The sequence below is a fragment of the Notechis scutatus genome, chromosome 1 (assembly GCF_049901735.1).
Source record: "Notechis scutatus isolate UNSWTSFEM ecotype Mainland chromosome 1, rNotScu1.2, whole genome shotgun sequence".
Classification (NCBI taxonomy): Eukaryota; Metazoa; Chordata; class Lepidosauria; order Squamata; family Elapidae; genus Notechis; species Notechis scutatus.
Genome location: NC_142009.1, coordinates 313,475,037 through 313,487,091, shown reverse-complemented (window position 1 = coordinate 313,487,091; position 12,055 = coordinate 313,475,037). Strand labels below are relative to the sequence as shown.

The following is a 12,055-nucleotide window of genomic DNA, read 5'->3' as shown; positions in this document are numbered from 1 at the left end:
TTCTCTGTTATGACCTATTTTTCCATAGTTAGAGATGTTGCCTATTAATATTTCACTTGCTGCCAAGTGTGTTTCAATTAAAGTTAAGAAGTTCATATCCAAGGAAAGTGTTTTAACTGAATTGAGAATATAGTAAATATTCTTATAGCCATTTAAGAGATGTTATTTGAAAAGCATGTTTGGCTACTTTGCCAGGTTTTGGTGGATTATTTCAGGAATTTTAATTTATTTTTATTTTTATTTTACTTATATCTCACTGTTATTATTTTTTACAAATAAACTTTATTATTTTACAAATAACTTAAAGCAGCAAACATATCCAACACACCTTCCTTCTCCTATCTTCTGTACAACAACATCCCTGTGAGGTGAGTTAAGCTAAGAGTGAGTGACTGGCCCAAGATCACTAAACTGACCTTAATAACTAGGGCAGGACTTGATCTCACAACCTCCTACCTTCTAACCTGGTGCCTTGACCACTAGACTAAACCGGCTCTTAAGATAAGGTTGGGTTAAAAAAAACCTTAAATTCACCACATTCAGGATGGTGTCTGGAATGGATATGTCTTTGCAGTTCAACTTTTCAGACTAATTGTGGTTGACAAATAAATATTTAGATGGAAATACAGATTGACTGCTGTCTTGGATCTTCCATGAAGCTTATTAGATGATATTTGGCAATCTACTATTTCACAGCTTAACCTTCTATGCTGGTTTGGTGTAAAAATGATTTACTTTGTGGCAAAGTGGGAAATGTATGCACCACAAATGGCCTTCTTAAGATTTTATTTAATGATAAATAATTTTATTTTGATCTATGTCCTGGTTGTTCTGGGTAGGATCCAAACATTAAAATAAATAGAAAAGAAGCAAATATTGGAGTGTTATTAGAAAATAGATGTGGTATCTACAATAATTGCTTGACTAGATGAACATTATTTTAGGAACTTCAAAGTCCATCTGAAGCAGTTAGAGACTCTTGCCTGATACCAAAAACATTTAATCCCCTTTCATTGGATTCAGACTCTTTTCCCATCAATTAACTACCATATTCCCTGAGAAACTCAATATGAAAAATAGAGAACTTAAGACATAAAACAAAAATGTACCCATTACTCTCAGCTTTTAACTTTTCACATCTCCAATTTATTCTAATCATTTTTATCAGCCTGCAGCTATTTAATATGTGCTTGCCTAATATAGAACACATATTTATAGCAACCAATTTTTCATAATAGTTTTCCATATTTTCCACAAATATACACATTGCATGCATAACATATATATGCATGCATGTGCCTTCATTTTACAAAACATTGCAGAGAAAGTAAACTTCAAGATCTGATAGTAGAAAACCATATCGTAATAACTTAAGTAAAAAGATGAGGCAGAAAGCTCAAATGCAAAGCTCTGAAAAGTTCAGATATAAAATGATAATTTTATTTTGGCAAATTTATTGAACTAAAAACTACAAAATTGTTCAAGTATTGATAAAATTGTCCTCTATAGCTACTACAAAAAAAAAAGACCACAAATTATGGTCACCAATTATGTAAGGAGCTTCCTCGGATGGCCCAGGAACTGTAAGCTAGACTCAGCCTCCATGATTGTTGTCCAAGATCTAATTGGTCATCAACAACAGTATGAAGATCTATTCAAACAGAGGTCTTTTACGCTGTCTGTGATCTTTATTTTTTCTTTTAAGTAAAGATTCCCAAGATAGGAACTCGGGAATGTGTTTCTATTGATTTAGTTGAACTGCCATAAAACAATAATTTATTTTCTGGTAATTGGAGAATCTAGTAAAAAAAAATCCAGGAATTGAAGATATTATGTCTTATCTTAGAAATCTTGTTACAGTAGATTGCTTTGATTATAGCAGCTAACTAAACAGTTCATTGTAAAATAATAGATTTTCCAGATCTTGTACCTCATGACTAAGTATGATTAGTCATGAGGTACAAGATCTGACTAAGTACAATTAAATTGGGAAACAATAGAGAATGGAAGATTAATTTACCACCCCATGTATTCACACCTAAATCCAAATCACTCTTTCTCTTTTACATATACACACACCCAACCATACACCCAAGACATTGCTGCTATTATTTGCAAAAAGGTATTAGAAAGCTGTTTATTCATCTTTTGTATGGTACTCCATTTTCCATGACAGAATCACAGATGTGGAAAATCATCTATGATATGATTCACAAGATATATTGTACTAAAACCAAACAAAGAGAATCAAGCATAGACTCCATACTAAATAATTATTATGTATTCATTTATCAAACTAAAAAGCAATACCACAAGTCTTGGACAAAACTCTTATATTTTTTTACAAGGTTACACTTTTCATTGCCTATTTCATTTTTCAGAGTGTAACCGTTGGTGTTTTAAACAAAACTTGAATGTAGCACTTCATTTAGAACAGTTTGCTTACTTCTGATTTAGTGTAACCCTAAAGGTATAATTATTTTTTCATAAAATTTTATTTGTTTCCTTATGGATAAATATACGTAAACTATTTTAAGATCTACCTTTTATTGGCCAACAGTTATTTTTAAACTCTCACATTTCTGATTATCATTTTTCTGTCACCATAGGAACCCTATTACAAAAAGTTTAAATATAGATTTTTTTTCTCTATTGAAGGCACATGTCATTGCTCCCTGATCCTTTTATTATTTGAACTGTAAAGTATGGAATTAAATTTCTAATAACTGAGCAATGTGCTGCTGAAATGTATTATCTGAAGCAGCATTGGATAATACTGTAATGTAATGAATTTCACTGTAAAGAATGAGCTTACTTTTGAAATAGAGATTGGCTGTGAAAGTAACAGGACTTGTTTTCATGGCTCACTAAAACAAATTCCGGCTAAATATTGCATTGCATTACTTTTCCTATGCAGCTATGGAGAAAGAATAAGCAATTATATTTGCTTCATGCAATGACTTTGGGAAGGCATAGTGAATGAATGGAAATGCCACACAGAATGCATACTATACGAATTTACAAAAACCATGAACAGCCAGAAGCATCACATAGCTATCGCCAGTAATTGAGATAGAATGCTTGAAGGAAAAGTTATGCAAAAGAATTTTATAGCAAAGAAGTTATGGAAAAGGCTAAACAAATATGTATTTTGGTCCTGTTCATCCCATGCTTCATCTCTCCATGTTCCCAGGAAAAGTCTGAAAGAAAATTGTAGTCTGTAACTGTGTAGGATTGATGGTATTGAGTACCTGATACTGGTAGTGTGAATCAATTTTCTGATGGAAGAACTTGGGAATCAAAGATGAAAAACCAGAGCAAGTTTGTACAAATCACTCATACCCTCAAAACGACGCTATAGAGCACTGCACACCAGAACAACGAGACACAAGAACTTTTTTTTCCCGAATGCCATCACTCTGCTAAACAAATAATTCTCTCAACACTGTCCAACTATTTACTAAGTCTGCATTACTATTACTATTAATCCTCCCATTGTTCCTTTCACCCATCTCCTCCCATTTATGACTATATGGCTGTAACCTTGTCGCTTGTATCCTAACGATTTTTATTGACTGTTTCCTAGTATGATTTGATTGCTTATTGTACCCTATGACTATTATTAAGTGTTGTACCTTATGATTCTTGACTCTTGATGAATATATCTTTTCTTTTATGTAGACTGAGAGCATATGCACCAAGACAAATTCCTTGTGTGTCCAATCACACTTGGCCAATAAAGAATTCTATCTATCTTCTATCTATGAGATGGCAGAATCAGTTTCAGGGTAAAAGCAAAGTGCTAAAGATGATATCTTTGGGTTTGTGAATGTTGATGCAAGGCTACTCATTCTTGTCTACATTTTCACTTTGAGGCAAATATGCAGAAGATACATGAAGGGCCAAAGAAGTGATTAAAACAAGGCAGGGAGCTGCTCCCATATGTACTGTAGGGTGTCACTCTCTGCCACTTTGCTTCATGAATCTGGTCTGTCTGTATGAGTCAGTCAAACCATCTTTGAATTGCATCACCCATGAGCAGCAACACCATAAGAATCCAATGCTATTTTAAATGCCTTGTATTGCTTCTAAACTCTATTTTTCTATTTCAGCCCCTTGTTTTTGAGTCATGCATTCATCATAATAAAACGATTTCAAGAATAGAAATGAAAATTGCATGTTTACATCATTCCCTTTGTGTTTAGTATATTATCTAATGTTCAAATGTTCTACCCCTGGAGTTTCACTCACACATTCGTACCTTCTCTGTATCGATCCCTTTAGACATTGACCATGTGGAGACAATATAATCCATGACACGTTCACTAAGGCCTTTGGGGACTTGGTATAACTTTAAGAAATCCCTCACATTGTTCAACATCTCATGGTAGCGATTGGTGTTGGCGTACATTTGTTGGAAAATTGTAGTGACGTTTCCAAAAATAGTTGCATAAAGAAGAGCTGGAAGAGATCCAAAAGAGTAATTAAAAACCAGCAAAGAGACACAAACTGCCAGTAGTTTAATCAATGCTAAAGCTTCCTTCATTGTTTCATCAAACATTTTGGTTGCAGTCAATTTGATGCTGTGCTGAGCTAGGGAAATATATTAATGGCAATTCTGGAGCAAGATGCAAGTGGAGATAGTAAATTAAGAAAACACATGAGGAAAGTTATTTAGAGTGCCACAAGTTCGCAACAGAGCCATCAGATATTCTATAGCACTCAAATCCTGACAGATAGAATGAGACCTAAAAGATAGAGCTTGGCAGGCCAAGGACTTAGATCTGATAGGCTAAGACAGAAGTAAATGATGTTCAGATCAGTGGGATAACATAATGGGGATTGCTCATTCAGTGGTAGAAACAGATAAATATGGTAAAGCAGAACAAGTAACAAAATTTCTCAGTCCAAATTGGAGCTACCTGCCATTTACACTGGCTTTTCATTCTGAGGTGATATTCGATTTTCTGGAACTTCAGGTCAGAAGAAGAGTTATTTTGACATCACTGGCTACTTGTGCCAATCTTTCTGGTTTATTATTAATATTATTATTCCTTCTCACCTCCTCCCTCTACCTGTCATACAGGAAGGTACAGTGAATAGTTTATTATAAATATTTTACCACTGAAGTGAACTTACATGTGTTACAAGTAAATGATATGAAAATAAAATCCGAATTTAACCAACCATGTTTGAAGTTACATATTGAACTACTTTACATATCTATGATCTCTCCTTTAAATAATGACATTGTTTAATTGAACAGACTGTTATATTCTAATATTGTAAAAGTAATATCATTATCATTTCAGATTAGGAAGTTCATTGATTTAGAGGTCCCTGTCATCAGGGTTTCAGGTAGGCATCAATTTATGACTGTTCACTTAACAATCATTTGAGTTATGGCAGACCTCCTCAAAAAGTACTTATGATTTGAATTCAAAGATCCAATGGCCTCCCTCCTAATGGTCATGTGACTGCATTTGGGGCACTTGGCAGCCAGCCCACATTTACAGCCATTTGCAGCATCCCACAATCAGATGACCTCGATTTACATTTTTTCCTGAAAACAGCATTTACTTCTAGTTTCTGACAACAACAAAAATCCATAGCAAACAATGAGTTCACTTAACAACTGCAGAATTCACTTAACAAACACAGCATTTGCTATACAACCACCAAATTAATTACTCTTAATGACTCTTGGAAAAAGGTTGTAAAATTGAATGTGATAACATAATGACCTGTTCATGACCTCCATGATGGGATGGGATTCAAATTTCTTAACAACCAGTTCTGTGCGTGTGGCCTAATTTATGGGTGTGGGTTGGTGGTCATGTGACTGGGTGGGCATGGCTTGTATGTAAATATTATCAATATTTATGTAAATATTTCTTTTTTTTATAAAAAAGAGCAACTTTTACTCAAAAGCAGGCAAAGCAGGAAGGCAGATTGAGTTGCTCACAGAATCACAGGCTACCTGAGTCTGTCACATAAAATTTGCTAAGCAGATTCATAAAATTTGCAAAAACTCATAAAATTAACTCACAAAATTAACTCACAACACCATGTATGTAAATATTTTTTTTATTTATAAAAAAGAGCAACTTTTACTCAAAAGCAGGCAAAGCAGGCAGGCAGATTGAGTTGCTCACAGAATCACAGATTCACTTAGAGATCTATCTATCTGCAATCGGCTACCTGAGACTGCACTGAAAAGCTTCAGTCCTAAGGTTCAGCTCTGCTTTTAGATTAGCTAGAAAGCAAGAAATTCAAGGATTTCCTGTTTTCTAGCTAATCTAAATCTCCCGGCAGAGCAGAACAGTTGATGGTCAGGGGAAAAAAAAAAAGAAAAATAGCAACTTACCAAACCAGGCAAGTTGGATGGCTCACATGCCAGGTAAGGAGTGAGTGGGTGGGGAGAGGCGGGGCCAGCCAGTGGAGCAATTTGCTGGTTCTCCAAACTGTGGACAATCATAACACACGTGTGTGCAGTGTTTGCAAAAAATCATCAGCTGTGCTGCCTGGATAGCTGACAAGCGCTGCGCACAGGTGCGCAGCATTTGAAAATCCTCTTGTTTCCTGCTTTTTCAATCTCAGCTGTGCTGCGCAAAGCAGCTGAGGAGAGAAAAAAAGGGAATAAAGGACAGCTTAGAGCCCGGGCAGGCAGGTGGGCCAAACACCGAACCGGTTCGGTGTCAGCTGCTCTTCACAGCTACCGGTTCTATAGAACCAGGCCGAATCAGTAGCATCCCACTCCTGTCCATGAAGTGTGGTGGCACAGTGGTTAGAATGCAGTATTACAGGCTACTTCCGCTACCTGCTGGCTGCCTGCAATTTGGCAGTTCGAATCTCACCAGGCTCAAAGTTGACTCAGCCTTCCATCCTTCCGAGGTGGGTAAAATAAGGACCGACATTGTTGGGGGCAATATGCTGACTCTGTAAACCATTTAAGGAGGGCTGTAAAGCACTGTGAAGAGATATGTAAATCTAAGCGCTATTGCTAAATGCTATTAATCAGCAGCATGACTTAGGATTGTAAATGAAGACTCAATTATGGTCATAAGTCAAGGACTACCTATATTAAAGTATTGTTGGATATAAAGCTTGAGAGACACAAAAAGACAAGTGAAACACATTCTTTTTTGTCATCTTATCATTATAATTTCTGCATTTGAACTGGCAAGAAATGGATTTTTTCTTGGCTCACAGCCCTCACATCCTGGACATAAATTGTTTCAACTTCTACCCTCAAAACAAGGTTATAGAGCATTGCACACCAGAACAACTAGACACAAGGACAGTTTTTCCCCCCACATGCCATCACTCTGCTAAACAACTATTTCCCACAACACTGTCAAAGTATTTAGTAAGGCTGTATTACTGTTCTTCTTCTCATCCTTCCTATTACTTATCTCCTCCCACTTATGACTATGACTTATGACTTATAACCTTGTTGCTTGTATCTTTATGATTTATATTGTTTTATTTAGTTTCTTAGTATGATTTTGATTGCTTATTTAGTATCCTATGACTATCACTAAGCATTGCATCTTATGATTCTTTATGAATGTATTTTTATGTAGACTAAGAGCTTATGCACTGAAGACAAATTCCTTGTGTGTCCAATCACACTTGGCCAATAAAGAATTTTTATTCTTATCTTATCTTAGAAGCAGCCACTAGATCACAAAAGACAGTTATCTGAGGGTCATGCTACCTGAATTCCCAGGGTTCACCAGGACTTCAGGGGAAAGAAGAACATTACAAGAAAGTTTCTTCATCTTAGACTGAATCATCTGGGAAATAAAGTGAGCTATTTTTCAGATATATAAACTTCACCTTTGTCCAAAATACTGAGTTTTTCTTCTCCTCTCTCTTCAAAATTTTATGTGCTGCATGGGGTATGTTAATTGCAATTGATCCCTTGGAAATGTAATTTTCCAAGAACTGCCACCACTTTAGACAAATAAAAGTTGTCTCCTCTATTCCCCACATCTTCTACTTTTGCATCTAAATATTGCATTCTTGGGATATCATTAATAGGAACCAAGTGCAGAAAAACCAACAGATTAGATGCATGCAACAGTCTTTAACATCTCCTAAACATCTTTTATAACTCCTGGATCTTTTCCAGCTTGGCTATAATTCAGAAGCAGCATTGATTTCACTTGTCGATGACCTGTAGTAGGACAGGGATGGAGTGTTGCAACATTCCTAGTCCTGCTTGAATTCTTAGTAGGTTGAGATTTCACTAATCATGGACTGCCTGAGGTACTTCCTTCATGATCAGTTCTAGCTGCTATTGGTGGGGGAGACAAAAGCCCTGACCCTGCTTTAAGGTCACTAGGTGAGGCCATTCCCAGTGAGGCCATTCATAATTTAGTCCCCTAGCTTTCCAATGACTACACTACAAGGAACTGCCCTAAAAGACTACTTGGAAGCTACAGCTACACCAAATGATAATTGGTCTTTCTTAGTTTATTCATGTAATAACTATAATTTTTAAGCTGTTGCCATTTGGCTTTTGGGTGCCATCTAAGTTGCTGGTGATGCACATAACATAACATAATATAACATAACATAATAGACGCAATCTACATAGACTTCTGTAAAGCCTTTGATTCAGTGGTACACGACAAACTACTCCTAAAAGTAAAATCCTATGGTATCTCTGGACAACTGAATAACTGGATAGAAGCATTCCTGTCAAACAGACAACAAATGGTCAAAATTGGGAGCGTCCTATCAAATCCAGTACCTGTCAATAGTGGTGTCCCCCAAGGCAGTGTTCTAGGACCAACTCTCTTCATACTCTACATAAATGACCTCTGTGATCATATTAAGAGCAATTGCGTTCTCTTCGCTGATGATGTAAAGCTGTTCAATACCACAGACAATACTGCTACCCTACAAAAAGATCTTGACTATGTATCAGAATGGTCAAACAAATGGCAACTTCAAATCTCAACAAATAAATGCTCTGTCTTACATATTGGCAAAAAAATCAGAAAATAAAATACAAGCTGAATAGTCAAGATCTTGTTGATGACCCAAGCTCTGTAAAGGACCTTGGAATACTCACCTCTAATGATCTAAGTGCTAGAGCCCACTGCAACTACATAGCCAAAAAGGCATTAAGAGTTGTTAACCTAATCCTACGTAGCTTTTTCTCTGGTAATATCACACTACTAACCAGAGCATACAAAACATTTGCTAGACCAATACTCGAATACAGTTCATCAGTCTGGAACCCACATTACGTATCTGATATTAGCACAATTGAGAAAGTCCAGAAATATTTCACAAGAAGAGTTCTCCACTCCTCTACTCGTTGTAGAATACCTTATGCCACAAGACTTGAAATTCTAGAACTAGAAAACCTTGAATTACGCCGTCTTCGGTCTGACTTAAACATGGTATATAAAATCATACATTGCAATGTCCTACCTGTCAATGAATACTTCAGCTTCAACCATAACAACACAAGAGCACACAATAGATACAAACTCAAAGTTAACCGCACCAAACTAGATTGCAGGAAATACGACTTCAGCAATAGAGTGGTCAATGTCTGGAATACTCTACCTGACTCTGTAGTTTCTTCCCCAAACCCCAAAAACTTTAACCTGAGACTGTCTACTATTGACCTCACCCCTTTCCTAAGAGGTCTGTAGGGGGCATGCATAAGCGCACCAACGTGCCTACCGTCCCTGTCCTATTGTTTCTCTTATTCTTTTATTTTTCTTATATGTACCCATTTCATGTATTCACAACTATGTATACACTTATACTTATTATCTTGTAAACAATTGGCAAATCAAATAAATAAATAAAAAATAAATAAAAATAAATAACTATCTTTATGGTTTGGAATCTGGATACCTCTGGTTCTGTCTTTCTCTGGCTATTTCTGTCCATCCAGTAAGACGGCTCACTGTTGGTGTCATCAGTAAGGCAATGTCATCTATGTCAGATCCTGCCCTCTGAAACATGCTTCCACCATATGTCCCTATTGGCCAACCTTGCTGGGTTTTTCGTAAAACCTTAAAATTGAAGGCTGAAGTAGTATTATACAGCTTTGTATTAGGTTTTAGGACTTGTGAAAATAATACTTTTTGGTACTATTGAGGGTTTTTTTGTGTTCTTGTTTTTTTTATTGCTGTAATCTGCCTAGGATTGGAAATTATGATTAAGGGAGTCTCTAAGCTTGATGTTTAAACAAACAGCAAAGCAAACATATGAATAAAGTCTTTATTAAATATAGTGGCTGATTTCACATAAGTTTAGGCAGATCTGTCAAAGACACAACTGTTATCATTCCCATAACATTCTAATCTTAATTAGTCTATCTATAGTTTAGTATACCATGCAAAACCAGCTCATTTAACTAGGTTATACATCTGGAACTAGAAACACAAACTAAAAATTGCTTTAATACAGTAGCCAAATCAGCATGCTAGATGAATCCACCTCCTGGGTCAAAGTCTGTTCGATCATATAAAAATAAAATAATGGGGAGATAAATATCCAAAAATGACAGAGGCCATATATCACTGTAGCCAATTTAAAACATTTGTGACTGTCATTTTTGTCTCTCCTCATTAAATTTACTAATGCACTTTATATTAAATTGACACCAGCATGCTAATTTCATTCTCTCTGTCAACCCACTTGTCATGTTTCATGAGTTAAAGATATAAATATTGCAGTGCTCCTTGTATTATCTAAAGCCACAGATATGAAAGAAAGTTGGTCAGCTCACATTTGAATATGAATTTAGCAGATCTACATTTCCTGAACTCACTGAATCAGCAGTACTAGTTATCATATGATCTATATTAATTAGTCAAAATCTCACACCATTGAAAATATTTCTTACTCATCTAGAACAGCGGGAGGGCTATGTGAGGATGCTTTTTGTGGATTGTAATTCTGCGTTTAACACAATTCTTCCACGTAGACTAGTGTCTAAACTTCTGGACCTTGGGCTTTCTAATTCAATCTGCCTTTGGATTATGGATTTCCTGTCTGGCCGCTCACAGAGGGTCAGATTAGGTAATCATACCTCTTCAGCCCTTATTCTTAACACTGGTACACTACAGGGTTATGTGTTGAGTCCCTTACTCTATACTCTTTATGTGCATGACTGCATTCCCACTCACATTAGTAATACTATTGCTAAATTTGCAGATGATATAACAGTGGTGGGACTTATCTCTGGGGGGGATGAGTCTGCCTACTGAGATGAGGTGGACCAGTTGCTTTCGTGGTGTGGAGACAACAACTTGGTCCTCAACACCAATAAGACCAAGGAGCTTATAGTGGATTATAGAAGGAACAGATCAGACATCCAACCCTTGCTTATCAGTGGAGACCGAGTGGAGCAAGTGGCCAGTTTTAAGTTTCTAGGTGTTACCCTAAAAGAGGACCTGACCTGGGGTGCCCACATTGCAGCCCTGTTCAAAAGGGCCCAGCAGAGATTATACTACTTGAGGCTTCTCAGAAAACAACAACTGAATGAGAAACTGCTGGTGACCTTCTACCGCTGCACCATAGAGAGCATTTTAACATACTGCACCTCTGTATGGTTTGCCAATTGCACAGTGGCAGATAGGAAAGCACTCCAGAGAGTTAATGTCATTGCCCAGAAGATCATTGGTTGCCCTCTCCCCTCTTTGGAAGAGCTTTATAGCTCCCACTGTCTTAAGAAAGTTCAAAACATTCTCAAAGATCCATCTCATCCTGGGCACCCTTTTTTGAACTATTACCATCTGGCAGATGGTACAGAATAATAAAAACAAGGACAAATAGGCTGAAAAACAGCTTCTATCCCAGGGCAGTAGCTCTTTTGAATTCTGCTGTATAGTGCAGTGTTGGTGTGGTGTCGGGGGTTTCCGGTTCAATGTGTGAAGGGTGAAGGATGTGTGTTTGTGTTTATTTTCATGGTCAAGGTCATGATGTGCACGGAAGATGGTGTTTGATTTCCTTGTACAATGACAATAAAGTAAAACTAAACTAAATTAAACTAAATATTATCAGTCTTACCTGAAGG

General features: G+C 36.6%; 1 protein-coding gene across 2 annotated transcripts in view; it reads right to left on the bottom strand.

The window, feature by feature from the left end:
• Nucleotides 1–12,055, bottom strand: part of KCNH5 (potassium voltage-gated channel subfamily H member 5) — a 219,131-nt gene that overhangs the window by 58,363 nt on the left and 148,713 nt on the right. For both annotated transcript variants that reach the window (XM_026670063.2, XM_087952312.1), the window contains exon 8: nucleotides 4,262–4,461. In XM_026670063.2, coding sequence (XP_026525848.1) covers nucleotides 4,262–4,461 — 200 coding nt within the window. The remainder of the gene's footprint in view (nucleotides 1–4,261; nucleotides 4,462–12,055) is intronic.